Source organism: Spodoptera frugiperda, chromosome 30, assembly GCF_023101765.2.
Source record: "Spodoptera frugiperda isolate SF20-4 chromosome 30, AGI-APGP_CSIRO_Sfru_2.0, whole genome shotgun sequence".
Taxonomy (NCBI): Eukaryota; Metazoa; Arthropoda; class Insecta; order Lepidoptera; family Noctuidae; genus Spodoptera; species Spodoptera frugiperda.
In genome coordinates this window covers 9,164,015-9,188,407 of record NC_064241.1, presented here as the reverse complement: position 1 = coordinate 9,188,407, position 24,393 = coordinate 9,164,015, and the positions used below count along the sequence as shown (strand labels likewise).

General features: G+C 34.3%; 1 protein-coding gene across 1 annotated transcript; it reads left to right on the top strand.

Moving 5' to 3' along the window:
* Nucleotides 1-10,501: 10,501 nt before the first annotated feature.
* LOC118269989 (homeobox protein Hox-B4) lies at nucleotides 10,502-22,825 on the top strand. The gene is made up of 2 exons (XM_035585399.2): nucleotides 10,502-11,753; nucleotides 21,379-22,825. The coding sequence occupies exons 1-2, from the start codon at nucleotides 11,222-11,224 to the stop codon at nucleotides 22,029-22,031; spliced, it is 1,185 nt and encodes a 394-aa protein (XP_035441292.1). The 5' UTR covers nucleotides 10,502-11,221; the 3' UTR covers nucleotides 22,032-22,825.
* The last annotated feature ends 1,568 nt before the right edge of the window (nucleotides 22,826-24,393 follow it).

Here is a 24,393-nt window from a genome sequence, read left to right as displayed (position 1 = left end):
TTTTAGAAATGTTGATTCCTTTAATGATTACGGTATTTTGTTTCCAAATATTTATCTAATCTTGCAGTGTTTTAACAGCATTTTAATTAGCGACAGTTGAATTTGACCAGATTATTATATTAAAGATCATAATTGGCATTAACTGGCATTTATATACTAGCATATGTATGTGTCTCAACAAATTTCGAAAGCCCATTAAACCACCACGTAGCAAAAAAAGAACAAAAACAATAAAAAAATAAACACACAGCACGCTGCACCCAAAATTGTAACCTTCTGCAGCGGCAACAGATAATATGGAGGTACGAGCAACGCACTCGATCATTTTTATCATTTAAAACAAGACGGACCATACTCCAAGATAAGTCGGCGTCGGGTGAAAATTTGCAACACTTATTCTTCTGATTGATGTTATTCATTTATCACTCCCCTCGTTGCCTTCTCAGTTCGTATAAAACTTTTAAAATGGGTCACAGGGTTTCGCCTGATTGCCTCACTGTTAGAGTAATTAAAATTTAAAGATCGATATGCAATTTCTTTGGGATTGTTTGATTGAACTGGGGGAGGGAATTGAAAAATGAATAGCGTATTTGTCGTTTTGTTTTATTTTTTGAGAGTCAATAGAGAATTTTGTGACCTGACACGCAGATTTTAATTCTTTCCGATTGATTTTATACAACATTTATTATTATTTGGTTTTACAAATTATTTGAAGTTCGTGTTTTTCTTATTGTTAATGGTACTTCACTACTTGGACTTCCATATTATTAATATACAATCTTAAAAGTTAGAGCGAAAATAATTTCGTATGCATTACAACTCCGAACTTAACACTTTATTCTTATAAAATAAGATCAAAACATCAAACACAAACCTGTTTCACTCTCAGAATACGTGGCTTACTGTAATACCTATGGTTAGGTACAAGATCCCACGTCAAAACATTGACGGCAGATCAGGTCTCGACGTCACACCAACCGTCTGGAGATACTATCTTCTGATGATGCGGAGGCAAGCGCCCCCGCGTAAACTCGACCGAGACTTCCTACTAAAGAAAATCGAACAAAATTATTATTCAACATACATTGCCTAGTTATTACTGCAAAGTGTAATTAACCATTGAAGAAAAACAGCAATGGATGTTATACAAAGTTTTAACATCATTTTAGTTCCTTTGTGTTCTCGCTTCGTGTTTTCGTGGTAGTCACTGAGATTGAAATGATAAGTCAATCAAGCTATCCAGGTCATGTGATGGGATGGTCGGTGTTTTGTGAATTGTATGTGTGTGATGATTCGTTGGGGAAAAGTAATGAATGTGATATGTAGGAGGTGTTCGGCATTTGGTGGTAAATATTAGTATCATTTTGATATACATTTGTGTATAATTATTGATTGGAAAATTGTATTAGAGAAATTGTACAACATAGGTATTTTTTTAAAAGAGTAACGAATGGAGTTTCTTGCTCGTTCTTCTCTTAAAGCTACATTTTACGAACGAGCTCTAGCTTCACTGACGAACAGACTGACAGACTACGACTTATTTCCTTATTTGATGACATTTCAGAAGTGGAATAAATGATTTGACTTTGACTTTTAAATGTGCATTAAAATAATGTTTATTGTCTACAAGCTAGACCATATTTTTATTTTGAAGAATTAGTTAAAAAGCAAACTAATTCCATTCTCTACACATGACGCGATCAGTCACTTCTTTAGCACAAAAAATAACATATTCAGACATTAGGTATATTTTTCTAATTTGGTGATTCAACCGTATGCGTAGATTTATCACTAGATAACAATTTAAGTAGATTAAAAGTCTAGACAAAAGTGACACCAACCTAATATGTAAACAGTATAAAATAATAATAATATAGGAAAATCAATACCACACAAATTTATTACTTTGTAGCTTTATTTTAAATTTCGTAATTTCGTCATTTAAAGTACTTAGTAATTAATTTATGTAAAATTATATTTAAAAGAATATTTCTTATGTTCAGTAAATACACCAAATAACCTTTAACTTTTTGCCTTCAACGTCGAAGTACCAAAACTTTTGAATACTCGGTTTTTCTGTCAATTACGTACGTCTGAACAAAAATGGCTAGGACAAGGAAAATCACAATACGAACGTACTGAGGTGGAACTATAGAAAAGTATTCAACTGTGCCCTAGTAGCTGCCACCGATATCATTAATTTTGATTTTTTTCCGCTTAAATGTGTCTTTAGAAACCAGTGTCAGTTGACGTACCAACCAAGGGCGTACGGTTCGCAGCGTCAGTCACATATCCTTGAGAGTAACTTAATTTGAAATTCACTTCATTACATTGAGCTTTTGAATTTATTTAGGATACAGAGTGTATAGGTACTTTCTAAGTCTGTGTGCTTCATCTTCGGTCACATCTTCGCTTCGTCATTCTGGCAGTTAGCGGGTCAAATGCAGAATTAACAACGCTAAAAAAGAAGAAAAAAATACAGGTTCTTCTTATATCTTATAAATTTATAAGAACTCGGTTATTTACCTCAAATAAATAATAATACTTACCACATAAATCCTGTTGACAAGTAAATTGCGGTGTGTATAAGAGTAATTATATTGTGATGGTATAATTTATTATACCTATAGAGATTCCTCGAATGGTGTAAATATGTTATTCTTGTAAAATAGTAATAGGTTTGTTCTAGGTAGTAATTAGTTTTTCTTTGTGATAATGGCTATCACAAATGTTATTTATGTGTTTGAGGATCCTTTATTTGTAGCCATATACCTAGGTAAATATATTTTTGCTCTTTACTTGATGTAGTTGCTACTTTAAAACTCGACAAAAACTCGTCTAGGCTCATAAAACTTTACAAAGTACTTGCATAACTTTAGAATAATGAATTATAGGCAGATCATCAGATTAAATGAACAGGATAACTACAAGTATAACCATTGTGTACCCTATATCTCCGGGGGTCACCCGGGCCTGGTGATCTGTAACACAGGTTCAACCTCTAACAGATACCAGTCTCATACCATAAAAGAGCTCGAGAAAATAAATAATTTTATTTATTTATTATTTGGAAGTTATTGCAAAATTCGCACTATAAAATTCAATATACATTTCTATGCATGCAGGTATAATATTTTTTTCCTTATAAATGTAACAGATTACATTTCCCAAAAATAATAATAAAAATAAACAAATACAACCACATACAACACATTTGCCGACAGTACCAGTAACGTACAATAATTACCGTCTCCAGTTCCGTGCAATGTCGCGAGCGGCTGTATCGAAAAACTTTTAATTTAGCCAAAGTCCCCATTGTGAACCTTTTAAAAAGCTCCGAGTATTGTATGCATTTAACAAGGAAACTGTGACAGTTATTAATGGATTTTCTACTATTTTTCTTGGCTGGTGCAAAAGGATCGGCTTATACCTACCGCCCTAGTCTTTGTGTGAATTTGATTTGAGAACTGGATTTTTGTTTAGGATTTCAGCTGTCGTGTTTATATGTGTGTTTGTAGGTCTTCTTAACTATAAGAATTTGTTCATGGGAGGTTGATGATTTAAGCTGTGTTTAATAAGAAAGAGTGCAATTATGATCGATAAGTAATTTAATCAAGCTTTTTGAAGTTTTCCTAACAGTGCAGAGTGCAGCATTTAGCACTTACTATTCTCCTTTAATGGTATGAGTTTTCGCGACAGCAGGAATATATTCCTGTTCTAAGGATTGATTCTTGTTGTAGGATAGAAATAGAAAATTAATAAGTCAAAAATATACTTCTTTGCGTTTGCACTTGTCAGTATTTAACCAACAAGGCAGTTGAGGTAATTCAATAATTTTCAGTAAACTATATTTAAGAAATCCGACTTCAACCTCCTTTCCTCCTCCCACAAACATACATACATACAAATAGAGAAGAAGAAATAGAGAAAAATTAAAATAGGAATTCTCAAATAGCAAAAAAAAAAAAACAGTCAACGTAAAATCACTTACAAATTTTCAAAATCAGCGGCATCTTTGAACCTGTTACCCAATTATACACATTTCAATCGTCATTGTCTACGGGTATGAGTGTAAAGTATTTTTCGAACCCGCACTCCAGCGCATCATTAGTCACTTTGAAGTAGTGTCGAGAAACGCTTTTTGCGAGTGTACTGATGCAACAAAACGATGCACCGCTTCGTTCAGAGGATTCTGTGCTACATTTCTGTTTCTAAACGGATACTATGTAGATAGTGGCTGGGATAATTACTGTTTTAGACTTTGAATCCTACCAATACTATAAATGCGAAAGTTGGTATGTTTGTTTGTTGTTACTCCTTTACGCCTAAACGGCTAAAGGGGTTGAATGAAATTTAAATGAATGCGAGCGAAGCTAGTACGTAATAATGTAGAATATCTACGTATAACAATAGTGTCTATGTTGCAGCATAAGATGTTTTTAGGTTTTCTAATCAAAATTGTTACTGTTAACCTGATAACTTTTATCATTGTGAAATATTACAGCTAGAAGACAAAATGAACCAGGAATCTGTAATATGTCTTGGATTGTAAATCCTATTTGTTTCATGTTACATTTCAGATTAATCTGGAAAGACTCATCGTTGACGGCATCTGAGTTGGTAAAAAGCTAAGAGAAATTCTTTTTGACTTCAACACTTATTATGATGGATGAAATCTAGTTGTGATTAATAAGTTATATTTATACACGGAAATCTAGAGTGATTAAGAATATTTAGAAACTTAGAAAAACAACATTAACACTCAAATAAACGTAAACACAAACAAACAAAATAAAAATACAATATTTGTATAGCGATTACAAAAACTTTTTAGACTTCACAATCAATACAAAGTTGCAGAATAGCATTTCAACCAGCCGCCAGTCTTATCGAAGTCCCAAGCGGCGAGTTGTCTCTAAACCCACAATTGTATAGCAAGCGAATCGCTACTGTTCGGACTTGGAAAGATGCAACACCCCTGAGACCGATCTATCAAACGTCTGTAGATATTAAGTTTTCTACATTCCCCTCAGATACGAAAGCGATTGTTTCGTCATAAGATTCTTCGATGTCAAAATATTTACGTTGAATCAGCAACGATTTTCCGGCCTATCGATCATTAGAAAGTAAGATGTGTAAGCGTGAAATTTAAGTTTATTTAAGTTTAATGTAACAGTCAGTGTTTGATCGATCGCTATTACAGGCAGATTCGTTTTTGTTATTTGCTTGTTATGAATATCTTTTGCATTATAATTCTACGTTGTGTAGTTCGATTTATTTGGTTTGGTGAAGAATATTTTGAAAGCGCGGATTGAGGACGTCTTTACATTCAAATTGACATTAATCTTTATAATGAATTGTTGTATAATTGATTCCGTTTGCTTAATTCAAATAATAAATTTAAATATCATGTTTATTACCTAACTCACATCTCACATCAATAGCCTATAAGTGCCTGCTGAGCAAAGGCCTTTTCCTATACGAAGCAGATTACCTTACTAAATGTAGTAGATAGGTAATCCCCACAGATTTTGAAATAATATCCATGGATCCTCTTGGTTTATGGCGAGATTTAATTTTTGTTGGATGGATGACGCTGTAAATCGTACTTCAAACATATGAAGCTTATGATAGAAAATCCCAATGAACAGTGAACAATTGGTCAACGATCCGTCAGGCATGATCACCTCACCTGGGCAGGGGTCCTCCTTTTTTAGGAAATTTTACTTACTGTTCTCTAAATTGTAATAATAAGCAAATATATGGAACAGAAATTCATGGTACTTAAAGAGTTCTAATTTCATCATCGTTTAATATAAAACTGTAAAGAAGGCAAATTCCTTTCTTAAATTCAAGTCGTTAAGCTACAAAATTACTTACAGCAATCCTCTAGCGTATATGCTCACAAGACTCACATAGCGTCCATACATAATATCAAAATGCAGTAACAATACTACCCCCTATTCACGGAGGGATAATTCTGAGAGTGCACACAGAGGGTGGAGATAGCAATACTTACACAGGGTAGCGTGTGTCGGATAAATTTATGCATTGAAATGCAAATTGCTTTTGCTTTTAGATAAAGTTGAAGAGGGTTAAAAGATTCGGGTTCGTAGTACTGTTGAGAGATGAAATGCTTAATTTGTGAAGTTGTGTTGTTATGTGTTGTTGATGTATTGATTTATGTTTAAGTTTATCGTGTGTAGGTAGTGGAGACTTAGGAAAAGTGTAATATGACCATTTTATTTTAGAGCTAATAGGTATTTAGAGAGATTTTATGAGTCTCGTAGTTTCAGTAAATACATACTTCAGTCATGTCTAACTCAAAGCTTATTGATTTTTATGATAGAATACAATAGCATTGAAATATTTTAATTACTAACACATCCTGTGAACAGCCGAATTATGGAAAGAATAAACAAAAACAAGAGGAAGGAAATAATGAATCATTATCTGTCTCAGTACATATTATGAGTAATAGATACGTATACTATTGATTAGCGACCACCCAGTCTCTGCCAAGTTTCCCAGGAAATCGTGTCCAATATCCAATCTAAGGGCGCAAGAGGAAAAAAATTGAACCGCGACGCCAGCGCTGCTGCACTGTCGCGACTGTTCGCTGATTAATGAAACATCTGCTCACTCAACTGGAAACCGTCATAACAGACAAAGCTAAAATAAACCACAAAAGTCCTTAAGTCACTTACACTAAGGTCGAAGTTACCCTGCACGCTATAAGAACTTACGTTGAAGCACTTGGTCTTGTCAAGAATACCAAACGTTCCCCCTCGACGCTGTAACATTTGACGTTTTTGTGAGGCATACATACACATAAAATGGCAAAATATGAACTTTGGCTGTGGTGGAAGATGCCATATAAATCTTGGCAAATACATCTGAAAATATTGGAACTAGAAGCAATAGTGGCTTTACAATAAATACCTTAACATGTACTGCACTTACACGTAGATTTTCACTAGATACTCTTACTTATACTTCTTGTACAGTTGCTGTAGTTTCAAATGACAAACCTTAATTAGCACCAATGATACAATCTACTCAGATAACAAAGAAGTACATTATCACATACATTTTAATATTTCTTTACGTGAGTGTAATATCAGTAAAAGTGACGAAAGAAAAAATTACATACGGTTCTGGGATAATTTGGATCCAGTTACTTCATAATTTAAATCTTTCCAGACGTAGAATTTCTATCCAGAATGAATCCTTTTGATGGGTGACGTCACCTCGGAGGGGCGTGGGAGGCGACAGGGAGGCGAGAGTGGTGTCGGCTGTCAAACGTCTGACATACGATGACGTACCCGCGTCAGAAACTTGTGCGTGGCTTTGAGGAGCTTGCTTCAACATAGACGCGAACACAATGAATGTAGGTGTGTATTGATATTGTTAATATTAAATTATAATAAAGAAGCCACAAACTGTACAATTGGAATAAATACACAATTCCATATCATAGACGTTCTATATAAATCACCAGATGTCGTCAATACATATAAGAAGTAGAAATGTAAGAAAAAACCCTTAAAACTATATAAATACGAACGTACATGTGTACCCCATAAATTTCATCGAACCCAGCCCTCGGCATGGGAGGGGCGAGACTTTGCAAAAAACGTCGGCACTCGGCCCAACAAAGATAGGAAACGCAACCCGCCATTACAGAAAATTGGCTATACGATCCCCTTCACAACATGTGATTGGGAACAGGACTGCGAAATTTAAAATTGTGTTTTTTGTTCTCAATTTTAATGATACAGCCTCGTGTAAATCGTTTAAAAACGAAAACAAAATATCTTCGAAATCCTATCACAATCAAAATGAATTTGTATCAAATCTGAATATTATAAATGACCTTGTCGAAATTTTAATAAGATCCAGTTTAAATAAACTCTCTTTATTCCGACACTGAATCTAAAAGGCAAAACAAGAAACAAATAATACGATCAAACTCGGCTAAATAGGTTTTTCTCCAGCTGAGAATTTAAATAACAAAACGACTTATCTGTATTCAAAGCTGCAGAAGAATCTAAACTCGTTGTTGGAAGTTTTAAAGTTCTAAATTGTATGAAGGAAAAGTTAGGAAGTCTAAAGTTTGATTAAGGGCCTGTCGTATTGTTCATTAAACTTGGATTAAGTTTGCGCTGGATAGAACGAGCTGGCAGGCAGTTAGCGTCACAGGAAAAAACAACGGGAGTGAGCAAGTTTGTTGGAGAAACTTTGCGCTGATAAGGATGTCTTCAATGGGGGACATTTATCTCTTATAAGCAAATTATTTCAATTTAAAACTTTGACACTCTATAAAATGTTTGGAAGTATCTGAATTTCATTATCTACTTCTTCCACGAGTCTTGTTTTGACACAGGATGTTCAACATTAGAGTAATAGATATTAGATTTTGCTCCTACTTGACCTTGACCACGGTGGAGCAAAAAAAATCAGTAGTCAACTAGTTGACTGAGATTAAAACAATTTACTGCTTGTCAAGATTACTGATAGCAAAGACTGACAGGTACGTCGACAGATTGCATAGTGATTAAACACGATCTACAGTGGAGGAGTAGCATTGAATTGATGCTTAACGTTTTCCTTGTGTTAAATAATACACGAACAGGTTTGCTACTCACAGTAGCCATGTAATTATCATTGTAATCATCAGCTGATTTATTCATGGAAAACAATTATAAATCAATGGGGATCCCCTATAAAATTGATGGAAAATAATTAGACTCAGTTTTAAGTGAAGTATATATAGGTGATAGCAAATCATGTCTTGTCCTTTATCGTGAAATAGAATTCATAAGAGTTCCTTGATATCTACTACGAAACTTAAATTTAAAAATAGTGCTAGAACTAGTTCGTATGTAATACCATAGCTACTTAAGAGATAGATAAATATAATTATGTTGATAATACCAGTTAAACGCTTTCCAAAAAGATGAGCAGAATATAATTGTGGTTATTGTGGCGTGGAGAATAGTTGGTTATAATTATGTATCATGTTGAAATCAGTCTGTAAAGTTAAAAATCGGAATATTATAATAATAACAATTTTAAAGCCAAAATTGAAATGGTGTCGAACTAACTGCTAAGATTTTCTTTTGTTTATGCTATAAATTTAATAAATTCTGTATTGTAACAGTGGTAACTGAGGAACTTACCAAACCAACATATTTGAGAGGCACAACAGCTGAATGTAGAATCTAAGCAACACAAAACAGAATCAGTATCAAAAAAGGTCCGAACCGGACCAGATACACGTCTATTTATTGATCAAACATCCATTGATCGGGTGTTACCACCTTTTGTAGCAGGGCCGGGAGCTGTGATGACTCAGCAAAACTCCACCGTGGTCCATTGTGATCATCTAATTCAATAAAATCACCATTTTTGTTTATTTGGTGTCCAAGTCGGCTCCCTTGTCGGGTCTTAGTGTAGTATTAGCGGCTTAGACGGTATCATAGTACCGTGACTAGTGATTGCTTTGTTTTTTCTTACAACGTAAGGACTGATCGGATTTGTCGTGTGATCTCCGTGATGAATATCTTGTTTTAAGTCTTCTCTTGTTATTCTTTAGTTTTTGTATTTTATTGTTTTCCATTTTTATTGTTTTTGACCTTAGGTATGTAAAGCTCTATCATGGTTGATTTGTTTCGCATCTAGTTTGTTACTCATCTTTATAAACATGTTGTATTTATAAAATTATTAACTTTGATAGTAGCCATATCAAGTGAAACCTGGCAATTTATGAACTAATAAAATAGTGACTTCATTCTGTTTACTGGCATGACGGTTAATTTAAACGAATTTTATCACTAAACATAATGTTAACTAATTAGTGACAAGTAAAACCGTAAAACAAGACTAAACACTCAAAATCATTAATATTACGTTGACCATGAGTGACAGATAGTAAAATGCAAATGACCGTATGATGGCCGTACACGGTTTGTATCAAAACTATTAATTTCTACCTAATTATATCTCACTTGTCGTCCATTAAAATAATGAACAGTATAATAATGAAAAATAAAGGAAATTGCATATTAAATATTTAAAACTCGCCGCCGTGTCGCTACGAACAGAGACCATGTTCGTTCTGTATTATTATTAAACAGCTTCTTAATCTCTTCTATAGTAAAGTTCGTTTAAATCTTTTTACTCTTTTACTCCAATGCAAAAACTGACTTGATGGAAAGAGAAGGCGATATACGACCGGTTCCTACGTTGACGAACAATTTATGCGTCTATTTCTTTCGCACCCATTGGGATATTTATAGGCGGGAGGGGGAAAAGCATGTTTGCAGCTTATTGCTTTCAAGGGTCTTAACAACTCAAATTGACTCGTATTGCTCGTAGCTAAGGTTGATTTTTGTTGACTGGTTTCAAAGCAAGTAGCAAGAAGAACAGCTCCGCCTTAAAAATGGAAGGTGGTATGTAAAAATTGATGAACATGTATAGGAGTCCTTAAAGTGACAGAGTGTGCTGGCGTGTTGGGCAGTGTATATTGTCTCAAAATGTTGCAGGACAGCGCGCCTCCAGCACCATTGTTTATTATCAAAAAGTGATAAATCAAATGACTTTGCAATAATGCTGTTCTAAAACTTTGTCGATCAAAATTGTGCAATGAACTGACTTGTTTGTGGTAGTGTTTTTTAGTGGACAATCGCTGTAGATAGTGAAAATATCAGTGTCAATAAAAGTGATGATCATAACAACTGAAGATTAGAAAAACTGACGTTGAGTTTAAGGTTTGTGGACAAAATATTGAACGTTAATTCTAAATTTTCAAAGTGAATAAAATCGGAATTAAGACTGTGGAGAAACATTTTATAAGTGTTTGTTAAAATAAATAACATTGTATTTTAGAATTCCTTACAAGTTGTTTTCCAATGAAGAGGCTTTACACTTTTTGTGATGATAAAAGAAACGACAGAATGGTCAATTTATGTTGAAAATACATCCAAATAATGCAAGTATTGAAGAATTTATTTCAGTTTCCGAGTTTATGGCTGTATAAAGACTTTTGCATAAACTTTATCAACACAGTATTCTAACCTTTATGTCTTTCATGTTATCGACTGACTGCTTAAAACAAAACAAGGGAGATTTATTGAAAAAAATGTCGTTAAATTGAATGGAAGCCATATTAACAGGCGTTTTGTATACGAGGTGATGCGCGGAGAGGACCACGCCCACCATGAGCTCATTTCTTACCAACGGTGGGTACCAACCCCAGCCGGATCCCAAATTCCCGCCTTCCGAAGAGTACAGCCAAGCAGATTACATACCACCAGGAGAGTATTACCAACACCAGCATTTGCAATACGGATACCAGCACCAATATGCTCCAGTTCAAATTGGGACAGGTTATGGATATGGAGGGTATTATCATCCCTTGCCTCAGCACCCACCTGTCGCCCCGCCTCCAAGGCCTCCGGAACCTTCGCATCCCTCGGACGCCGACCACGGCTACCCAGCCCATAACCCTGACACTGCTCCAGGTTTAGCAGAACTTGGTTTAAGGCTAGAGAGGCATATTGAAGAGGCAGCACCGGCAGGAAGGAAACTGCATGCCTTGGGACGGGAAGGCTCCCCTGGGTCAGAGCTTGATGATGAAAGACTTCTTCTAGATTCTCCTCCTGTGGAAGATGATGATTCCTCTATATGTTCAGACAATACAGACAGGGTAATTTATCCATGGATGAAGAAGATTCACGTTGCTGGTGCCTGTAAGTATAACTTTTCATGATTGTCCAATATACTTAGTTTATTTTTGTAATCTTTGTTATTAATTACCTACATTTAACATAACTTTACAAAAAAGTACAGGAAAAGCTGGTACCTTTTCTAAGAAAATTTTATATCTTTTAGAATCAGGAAAATTGTCAAGAAATATGTATTATGCGCTGTGTTCTTCTGTGTTGGTCTGAAAAAACTTTGATATTAGAAGGTTCGATACTAGAAGGAAGTATTGTAATAATACAATATGACGATCATAATGTTGTTACCAACATTAATATCAGAAGATAGCTTCAATCATCGTCTTTTGACGTGGGACCAATCAGGATTTTCCCATGGCAAAATTAAATCGATAATTCTACACATTTTTTTAATATTTTTTTAAACATGATATAAAGCTAAAGAGTTTGTTTCATCGCCCTAATCTTAGGCACTACTAGATTGATTTGAAAATTTCCTTTTGTGTTGGGTAGTCCATTTATTGAGAAATGCTATTATAGGCTATAAAACATCAGGCTATGATCGATAGGAGCCGAGCTGAGTCAATGAAACGACGCGGAGTACCTAGTTTCTGAATAAATAGAAATATTTTTTGCATGTTGCATGCGCATATTCTTTTGCGGGCGCAATTAATCACTGATCTTCAAAGTCTGAGATCCATTTTTGACGTTTGAATTTGAATTACATGTCTATAAAAAACTTAAATTGGTCCAGATATCCGGATAGAGATCGTTAATTAAATTCGACTATAAGACTATTATTATACATATACCTTCGTAACTTGGTAGTAAATTAGGTGCATCCGGATCTGTGCAGCCGTTCTCGCGTAGCTGCGTACGATACATACATACATCCAAAATATTCAGTGTTAATATAGTAGTATTTTGTAACTATTTGTCAGCTCAGTAGCTAAACAATGGTTACTGTATTTAATAAATATTAATTTTTGAACCAGCATACTAAATACCTATCTGCAAATTGTGCGTAGTCTGGAAAAGTAAGAGGTATTTGACAAATTGGTTCACTCATCCCCTTTTACATAGAACTTAAAACAGAACTGGCTAAAGTTTGCGTTAAGTTTATTTTATAGCCGCCAGCCGCCTATAAATTATCCTTACTCTCTCTAATCGCCCAACTATCCCCAGACACAAAAGGTTCCATTTTCTCTTAAAAGAAAGACAGACAAACAGACTCATTTTAAGATTTACAATACATATTTGTAAAGACTCCTGTTTAACCCTTCGGGTACAAAATTCTGTGCTGCTTAGATATCCTACTTTATTATGCACTAGCTTCTGCCAGCGGCTTCGCCCGCGTTTCCGTGGGATAGAAAGTAGTCTATGTGTTATTTCAGACCATTATATACCCATGTACCAAATTTTATCCCAAGCCCTGCAAGTTTTTTGATGTAATTGAGTAACAAACACAAAAATCCACATAAACACAAACTGACAAACTTTCGCTTTTCTATTATTAGTAAGATGTTTTGCCTTAGTCGGTTGCAGCAATTACATGTGCTGAGCAGTATTTAATGAATACAATTGAGCGAATAACACAACAATCGTAGGAAAACCTTATACACTGCTGTGATAAAATCAATGACAGCATCAGCTATGTAACAATTTGCTGCAAAAGCTAGCAACTACTAATTACAGTTGTTAAATATACATTATTTTTTTAAACTAAAGGTGAAAATAGTACCGATACTGGCTTACCAGTTACTTACTCCTTATTAGAAGTCCTATTTAGATTGTCTTCCGAATTTTCATTCAAGTGGAATCTTAAAAACGGAATGCCTTAAGCATTTGAATAAACCGTGCATTCTTACTTCTTCTGCATATTTCAAATATTAAAATATACATACAGGTTGTAAGCGGAACGCTCCCGAAAAACGCCACAAATTGTTTATGTTTTTATAATTTTAATCGTTTTTGTGTTTGTATTATTCATGCTATATTAAAATTCAGCATTAGATTACAACTATTATTACTTAAAATAAACATTGAATTCTTTATTTTTTTTTTTAAATAATACACGTTTTTTACCGTCACCTGTTTGCGACGTTTGGGAGCGTTCCGCTTACACCCTGTATATTGTTCAACAATCAAAATACGGCCTGTACTAAGTAGTAGAGAAAGGCTCTACTAGTTTCGAGTCACAGAGGGACTCTTCATCAAGAGCAGCGGGCGCATACGCAGCGACGTCGCGCAGCCTACATACTACAGTAGGCTGCGCGAAATTGCCAATGTTCGTGAGTAAACCGTTATTTTGAGTCAATTCACCACTGCCACATAATGATACATGGTTACTCACAACGTGCATTTTCTATACCTAAATCGTCATCAACGGCCTATAAGTACCCACTGCTGAGCAAAGACCTCTTCTCACACGGTAAAGGTTTGAGGATTAATCACCACGCTTGCTCAAGGTGGATTGGCATATACCTACACATTATTCAGGAAATGTACCAATAGAATACCGGATTATACAGATTATGAGTAACATGAATACATCAACAGCCTAGTCATGTTGAAGATCGCAGTTTAAAAGTTTTCGGTTTTTCAGAGTAGCTAGCTAAATGTATGTAAAATCTCTGTCAAATGTGTAGTCCCATAGTCTGCTCTTTCGACACCCACAGACAGTGTCAGGGTGATGACAAATTCAATGTGTTCTACTATGTTGTCATCATACGACCCGTACCATTTGTACATACACAGATTGTAATATCCATCTACCAAGGCTGCTGCTGCTATCTTGTAATTTTTGTCTGTTTTATACCTACATATTTAAATAATTCAGTCCTTAATTTCTAAATTACAATTTGTAAAAAGTGCATAAAATATACGATATCAAAGATATACCAACCACTTCAGGTAAACTTAAAGATCATTGCACAATACTTAAGTGAAAAAGAAAAGGAATATCGAAACACAAAAGATATTCCGCACGTGTGTTGCAATTGGCACATTCAATTCAAAATAAACAGATACAAACTTAATATTAAAGTCGACTTAACATCAGAAAAAAAAACGCCTCAAAAGTACAACTTAAAAGCGGTTAATGACGTACAAATGAATATAAAATACACATTTCTACAAGACTAATACGCTCACATTAATCGTACTATTGTGTACAATCAATGCGAAAACTTTTAAAACGTATTAAACGTTCGCGGTGCATAAGAAAGAACTAACAAATTGCCTCCAATTTGTAACCCTCAAAAATTTACTTCAAGCGCTCGTCTTCGAGTGTGTCCTTTCTGTTTTGACATTTTACTAATGCGATGTCATTATATTGGTCCTGTAAGACGCCAAGGACCATTGTGCGGTACAAAGGACCAAACACTCACGTTAATGAGTGTCATTTATTTTTATAGTTTTTAAATAGCTGTTTGTGGTTGCACATTCGCCGTGGAGATTATCGATATCTAGTTTTTTTGCCGGTTGTCTCCCTTTTATCGTCTCTGATATTGTTCTGATTTCGTTCGGTTCAGGTACCTTTGACTCTTAAGATTTGCTGTTTGTCATTATTTGTCAATTTTAGAGGCTTTTTGAAAAAGTTCTTTAATTTGTCAAGTTTTTATACCTATGCGTTATTGTTGATTTTAATAGCCAATGGTTATGAATAGTTTATTAGGTCCATTTGTTTTTTATTGAGTGAAATGTTCCTCTGACCTCTGACTGTAGGTATGTTACAACCATAACTTTCTCGGAATTAAGTCTTTACAGTTTACTTCTTTTACAAGTAATAATAATTTTATTGTTAACAATCATTTCGATACTTTTATTTTATATTGGTATATTGATGGTATATGTTTAAATCTCTATCAAAACTTTCAATTTTAAACAAAAACTTAAACTTATAAATACTGACATAAAGTTGAATAGCTCAACATACAATAATGGCGGATGTCTTTATAGACGTCTGGTCTTTTGACGAGATTTTTTCATTGGACAAATTAGGTATTCTAAGTTTCCCATAGATATATGACTATATGTATTATAGAAACATTTATAATGACATACAAAGTCATGACAGGTTTATTTAGAAAAAAAAACTATGATTTTTTTTCTGGACAAAATTTTTACTTTTTTTCGAATTAAATAGCTTATTGCGTAGGAAATATCAGTTCTGGTACAAAAATAAGTCATGTAGCTTTAACGTTCAACGGTGCCTTTTCGGTGAATCATATATTTGTACCTTTTTACTATATTGTAACTTTCTTGAGATTAACCAAATTAATTGTTATGTTTATCGGCTTATTCACGAACTATTTGACGAGGAACTCGACTAGTTGCAAGCCACGCTACACGCACACACGACGCGCCTTCTATTGCTCAGCTACTAAATGTGAGCCCCTAGCGTGGCTTGAAACTAGTCGAGTTCTTCGTTAAACAATATCGTGTCGTATGTTTTTAGAACGCACTAGCGTCCTTCATTACTACAATACAAGTATTCATTGCAATCATACACTGCAGTGATGCTGTGTAAAATTACATCTTCAATAATGTTTCTATTTTCTTGATCATCAATTGCATTGTGAATCATACCGCATTCATCATAGATCATTGTATTATCTGATTACTTGTTGAAGTTAGAATTCCTTGTAATCAAATGTGACTACAATATGTTTACATTTATACAAAATTATTCATTATTTTACCACAACTTATTTATTCATGTGCCATCGTGACTCTAGTGACCTTTAGGATTGTCTCAAGAAGTTCTTGTCATCACTTTTTTAAATTATGAATGGATATTGTATTTTCTGGCAGCAAAAAGTTCATTATTGTGTTGTGATGACATTTTTAATGAGTTATTTTTTGTTATTTACAGTATTTTTAATGTTTTGAATAAAAGCGAAACCTACCAACGGTTAATACTAATGTGAGTTTTTAAGTTTGAAATCGCACACCCTTATTGAGCAAGCGTGGTAATTAATGCTCAAACCTTCTCCGTATGAGAAGAGGCTTTGGTCGATAGTGGCCATTAATAGACAGTTGATGAACAAAAACGCTAAAGATAAAGTTCTAGCTGCATCTACAGATACTTATTTGTGGTAATTCAAAAAGAGTGGAACCATCCATTTGATCAAATTTTATATAAATAAATATTTAAATTACTGATCATTGAATTAGAGTTTCAAAAATTGAATACATATCTACTATGTATTCAGAACTATGTATTTAGAACTAAGAATACATTTTGATCTACTCACTTATGCTGAATTATATTTCATATTTTTTGTCAAATTTCAATTTCACAATCGTTCTAAGCTGGCAGATGCTCAGACATGATACAGCAAAATTATTGAAAATCATCCCTGACGGTGAGAAAAGCTGGAATATGTGTGGACGTGAATATTATTTTGATATTTAAAATATCTAGTTTCGACGTAGTACGTTCTACAGATTTACTATAGGTATGTATATCACATCGTACCTAGAAATCTTTGAATGAGATGATTATAGACGTCTCATTAAAATCGGTAGCAATATTTAGGTTTAGCAAACCTAAGCAACGAAACCTAGTTTAAACATGTTTAAGCGCAAATATGTTAGAGAAAAAATTATCAGTGATGGATCATTATTTTGTTTATTCGTCTCTTCACAACTAAAGACAACCAATTTCGTTTTGTTGACTGTCTTAATGTTTGAACAAACAAATTTAATAAACTGTCAAACAAAGTTACACTAAAAGTGAAATCCTTCACGATTAAAACGACAAACATTAAAGCAATCCTCATCCATTGTAACATCATTAACGAACCGATCGAATTGATTGATCGTCAAAGAAATTGCTAGTATCACATTCGCGCGTTTTATTCCGAATTTAAAAGAGAGACTTGGCTTATCGACACCTGTCATTGGACTAACATTTTTCATGGTACACAATAGTGGGACAGAGAGGCTTTAGATCCATCGCAAGTTGGACGTAATGAGGCGGGACCACCTCGAGAGGCCGATAGCGCATGCGTCGTAAGATCGACTCGAGATTAACAGATGGACCACACGTTGGTCGCAGGTAGCTCGTAATTCAATTGAGATTGTCATCGTCTTGATGACGTGATAGTGGCTAACGAAGCGAAGATCGAGCACCGGTAGCGAGTAGCGGTCCCGATGATGATTAAAATAATGAGTTGTTGCTTTGTCCGGTCACTGATACAAGCTTTTAAAAGAATATTAAAATGATATGCTAGTAACTTCTCTTGTGTTGTGACATTGATCACTATTATGGGCGTAACCTTATCCTTAATAATATCTCTATTAGGATTAGGCTGTGTCATGTGATCAACTTTAAAATTAACATCTCAATGAATTAAGAGTTTTGACTGTTTTGTTTGTTACTCGATTGGTAGCATGGCCAACTATCAAACAAGGATTTTCTGATTCATTATCTAACAAAGACTGAGTTTGTTTGGTGGATTCATTCTTAAATTCTGAGTAAGCTAGATCTTATACCCCGACACGTTCAACATGATATAAATGCTGCTTAACACTCCGAAAAATAAATAGAATAGAATACCTCCGAATTTAAGTTTCACGCTACCAAAGCATTCTAATTGTTTTCACAGCTAATCAGTCAATAAAGTCTGTTTGTCGTCTCGGACGTTTGAATTATTCGTCGGTAATTGATTACGGTCACTTTGACAAACACTAGCCGTTGTAGCTACTGGGCTTTTGAAATTAGAACGTGTTTTTTTGTTTTTAAATAAAGTTACTTTTTTATGTTCTTCTTTTCATCAACTGCTGCTGCGTTGTACATTATAACTTGCTAGATATTTTGATAATGGAATCCAAGTGTAGTGTACGATGTACAATCAATTTGAACTACAAATAGTTTCAACAATTATATAGCCGCCAAATAGATTTGAAAAATACTCAAATACGAACGAAGTTCACCACATATTTCCTCTCACTACCATCTGTTGATAAAGGCTGTTGCCTCATAATGGCCACTGCTGACCAAAGGCTGTTTTTATACGGAGAAGTTTTAAAGGAGCATTCATCACCACGGTGGCTCAATGAGAGTTGGTATTTCTTCTAATTCTATTAATAATTTTGGTGTATTCATAACTAAATTACCCAGCTATTTTATACATTACCAACGGATCAATGAGAAACACGTTAAACCGTTTACTTGGTTCCTCATCTTCAACAACGCATTTTTGTCCACTCTTGGACAGAAGCCTCGCTTACAGCATGCGTCTGTTCTTGATCTTCTGTTCTTCTAATTCACGGTAACTTTAAACAATAGCTCTATGATAAGCCCGAGAATGTTCTCATGCAATAAAATAATTTTGGTTGCGTGTTCACACTTACAGATTTAACGTAACTAAATTGATTGAAGATGATTATGGTAATCAAATCATTTTTACAATGAACAGTATAAAAAAGGCTCATTAAAGTGTTTAATGAATCAGACTGTCTCGTGAATTCCGAAAATCTGAAATGCCTAGTGGTCTAAATTTAAACTCAGTAGTACTCAGAAACTTGTGGTTCTAACATTCTAACGTTCACAAAAGGAAATGCAGCATACATAGCCACAACCACAGACACGCCTTCCGTCTCCCTTATTTTCCTTGTATCTGTAAGCCAAACCACCTAAAACTAGCCGAGTATATCTCCATATTTATTTGGTGCGATCCCTAGACCCTGCTCAATGTAGAGTTGTCAGTGGTCAGCGGGAATCTCGGTTCAACCCGGCGACCGCACATACCAGAACCGCGGAGATTCAAAGAAATACCACAACGAACCCCACAGAAATACATCTATCCCTTTCTCGCTAAGGCTCTTATGTATAGATTACAGATTTGTGATCTCATTCCTGATTATCTTTTTGTCTTATCGATATAAATAAAAGGAAGTTCATTTAGTTGTGTGTGCGTTATGTTACTCGTACTGTTCGGCCATTGCAGCGGATGGAGTTTCTCGATTTCTATTTCATGTGTACCTAATACATTGACTGTATAGGTAGAAACGATTTTTCTTTTACAATTTATATTTATTTTTTTAAATAATTTTATTTTTATTTAGCTATATTGGTTGCTATTACTTTCATTCATATTGGACACAATAAAGTGACCACTTTAGGTATGTTTCGATTGCGAGGTAAAAGTTGTATGAATTGCTTCAAGATTTTAGTTTATTTCCAAATTAATATACATATAATTTAAATAATTATTTCGTGTCAACATTTACACTTTTATCTCTCTGACATTGTCGTGATGCTGATAGTTATCTTTTGAACGTTAAGATATTTATGTAAAAATGTATCAGAAGATACTACATTTCATCATAAAAGTCATGCTCTCAAAAAACTTGTCATTCGTAACATTCAGAATATACAATAGTTGTCTGCTTGAATTTGCGAAGTCATATAACTCTAAAAGAACAAACAGTAATGAATTCCAGAATTTTCCATTCCGTTCTATTCTTTATAAATAAAAAAGACGTTTCATTGACTCCTAAGCTCCTTTGACGTCGAGTATAAAGGCAATTTCCTCTGGAGGAAATTACGAAATTACTAGGACTTGGGTGACAATAGAACTATTCTACCAAGAATATTAACTCTATTGAACATTCAAGTGAGGTTTCGTACTAAGCTTTTGAAGTCTGTGACCTTGGTACCAGGACTGAATTTTGTGGGACAAAAAAGGCATTTATCTTTAATCTAGATAGCATATAGGTAATTGAAAGGGTGGCTCTATAGAATTCGTAGATTAAAGCTGAATTATACGAAGCTTGATTTATTAAGCTGAAAGCAAAGATGACGTCAGATAGCAACCTCATAGCCTAAGTTACTTGAAAAGAATTCAATAACGTTATTGATTAAAAATGTGATATCTATTACACTACGTTAGAAAAAGTCATTGCAATGACACAATAATAATCTGTTAAAAATATTGAAGAAATTATTTCATAAAAACCGATCGTTGTCAAAATATGTAGCTAAACAGAAGAGTAAATACTTGTGTTCTACAATCTACATAAAACGAATTATTGCTACCAACTGTTAGTATATTGACAGTGGGTAATAACGACTTCGCCAGACAAGTAATTTGCCTCACTAATCTAAAAGTAAAAGTGTCTTACAATTCAAGTAATCAATCAAAATTGACAACAAACGAAATTGAAATTATTCAAACAACCTTAACACATACTCAAACACATAATGTAGTTATAAATAACTTCCTTATATGTGCGTACATATTACGTGCAAAGCTTTAACAAGCCATAAAAGGTGTATGAAATCGTATCAATGTCCACGGTGTCTGTACAACTAATTTACTAGGCGCAATTAATCAAAACAAAAAGGAAGCTCAGGCGCATGCATGTGTAATTATTATGCACATTAATTAACACAACGGCTCGTACATAAATTATTGTACGTCGAGCACGCAACGCTACTGATGTAGGTACGGCCTTATTTATATTCTGTTACTTGTTAGGTAAAGTTTTAAATGGGTGTGGTGTTTGAAAATGTTTGTCGTTTGGTTTTTCAGACCAACACATAAAGAACAAGGATTGATTATTATGACACGTTTTAACCGTTATTAGTCCTTGAATTTGACTTTAATACATATTTTAATGAACATTCTTCTCTCTTCAACAGCCAATGGCCAGTTTCAACCTGGAATGGAACCGAAGCGCCAACGCACAGCCTACACAAGACACCAAATACTAGAACTTGAAAAGGAATTCCACTACAATCGATACCTTACACGAAGAAGAAGAATAGAGATAGCTCACACTCTAGTTTTATCGGAAAGACAAATCAAAATCTGGTTCCAAAACAGACGGATGAAGTGGAAGAAAGACAATAAATTGCCCAACACCAAAAATGTAAGGAGAAAAACCAATCCAGCTGGCGTCACCACAACCACGACTAAGGGCACACCAAAGAGTAGATCAAATAAGAATACCAATAACAATGATAAGAAAAAGTCAAACAACAATGGCAGACCGGACAGTATAGAAAATGTTACAGATAACATAATGAATGATTTACATTGCGTTGGAGCTCAACAAAACTTATCGCATGATCCAGCGATCAGTCCAATGTCTCACCCAGGGAGCCAGATGAACCCAGGGCATCCTATGACACCGCATCACCTTCACATGATGAGCATGCACGGAGGCATGGACCCGGCTCTGCTTGCTAACCTCGCAGCCCACGGGTCACCCGTCGGCACGGCAGGCTGCGGCACTGGCATCCCATCCAATCAACCAGTCATCAAATCAGACTACGGTCTAACCGCCTTATAATCTTTAGATGTGTAAAGAAAAAACTCTATTTTTCATTATCGAACTGTAATTCTTACCATTCCTTTGTGTCTAAGGTGTAATAAAGTGATTAATTTAATTTAAGATTTGTTTAAGTTGTGTAAGTATGTTAGAGTAATCAGTCATAATCGGATGTTTGGATAGTTAGGTGGAAAACTTTACAATGTCAAAAGTGTGATTATTATTATTTTAGGGTAGGTAAACATCTTCTGAGTGTTGAATTTGTACATTTTATTTTAAGTCATTGTCAGTAGTAACAATTGTATTTATTAAATTAATAACTAACTTTTTATACGTTGCATGGATAAATAAATATTCGTCATCGATGTTCGCTAAACTGTCTACTTACTCTTTAGTTACCATTATACTATATTTCCTTATTTTGGTGACATCTACCAATCTGTCTATAGTTATATAGATACTTTATTTAATTGTCATTTTTATAAAATGTAGCTTTTGTACCCCTATTTATTAGGAATTATTTTATGTAATTTCTAAATGTGTTGGAGATTAGCTGAATGCTTTAATGTAAAATACAACATTATTTGGTATTATTATGCTGTTCCTAATTAAAGCTACAGATGGGTAGATGTGCTATGTATTGTATAAAATAATCTTTATGATAAAGACGTCGTTTATAACGTTCACGACTTTGTGATGTAGACAATGACTTAGGCTTAGGTACAAAATGTGGATTTAATTTTTAACGAGAAATTGTTTTGTAACTGAAATAGAAAAATGTGAATACAAAACCAATAAATATAGTAATGAAAATACGTATATCTTTTATTTAAATTCTTAATAACAATTATGAAATGAATACGAACAAGACACTATTAATGTCAAATTGTAATAAGATAAAAAATAGATTACTATTCTGATTTTAGCCATGGTAGATACTTCAATTACATTGTCTAGTTAAATTCAATTACATTCATTGGAAGCTTTACCTCGCCCGAAGCGATCTTGTTAAGCAAGTACTCAATTTACATTCAACGAAAATCGCATCCAAGCATATCGGCATGCATCACAAGTTACTCCTACGCACCGATCGCTCGTCTGGCATCGATATCATAACCTTGTGACATTCGTATCGAACGAAATGAAAGCAAAAATCGTAATGTATTCGTTGAATGTAAGATCATTAATCAACGTCGCCGGCTCATTGTGTGGCCGGCACGCAACATCTCCTGCGCGACTGACGACTACAGTTTTATCAACTCTGATATAACTTGTAGTTATGTTCACAGTTTTAATATCGGTTCAAGGAGGATTTTTCACACTTGGAGATTAATTACTGTTTTGGTGAATTGACACCTTTAGTTTTATTGACAATTTCTTAAAATATTAAGTTTTATTTTTTTCATTTTGAAAATTATTGCTCTTGATATGGCCTTAGTTAAATAACTTAAATATGATTCCTTGCAAAATATTTATTCTATTTTATTCCAAAATCGTAATCACTGTACAAAACAATTTTTTCATCCACCAATTACCAATATTAAAAGCCATTATCCAAATTGCCGATCAACAAAAAGCGATCGCGTGCCTCATTTGTGCCGTAAGTGACCACTAATCTTACATGCAGCAATGAAATAAATGGAATTAGAAATATGAATATAGAAATTGATGTAGGAATTCAGTACTGGTATGCAAACCAGAAAAGAGAACGTACAGCACATTGCTTACAAAATTTTTGAAAAAGTATTGACAGGCGGTACTATGAAGGAAAAGATTTTTGCTTTTTGTCCTAGACATGCAAAAAATATTGCAAAAACTCACAAATTAGCCGAAACCCCTCATTTGTCCGAAGGTTGGCTATGTTTCTTCACAATAACTCTTTTTTGTCCGGCGCGTTAAAGGGTTATAATTTTTGCAGATCTTCTTATTGTAGACAAAAGATGTTATTGTTACTCAGATTTGTATGCAAATAACAAGATTATGCTACCGGAGCCGTTTGAAGGATTTATTGTACTTTACCGCTTGTCAAATGTTTAGTGTTTTTCATTTCCCTTGAGGGTCTTTTGTCAAATCACACGGTAGCAGTTTTACAGTTATCTCATTTCTTAAGCTGACTTGTGGTGTTTGTCCGTAGACGGGTTTTAATTGAATAACAAAAATTTTCGAGAAATGTTTTTATGATAATTTAATTGTATTTACTTACTTACATTTTTTATTCAATTTACTCGTCTCAATATTTAAAGTCGAGATTGAAGCATTTGATTCGCAAATACTACATCTGAGAAATTTACCAAATCTTCTACGTCCTATTTTCGTCCGTTTACCATTCCTAAAAATACTTTCTTTAGATTAATATCACAGTTTACCGTTCCACTGGGATTGG

What these genes read in the sequence shown, in the direction of transcription:
- LOC118269989 (XM_035585399.2), top strand. Translation starts at nt 11,222, where the DNA reads ATGAGCTCATTTCTTACCAACGGTGGGTACCAACCCCAGCCGGATCCC. An exon ending in GATTCACGTTGCTGGTGCCT is followed by an intron (nt 11,754 to 21,378) that starts GTAAGTATAACT and finishes TCTCTTCAACAG; the next exon opens with CCAATGGCCAGTTTCAACCT.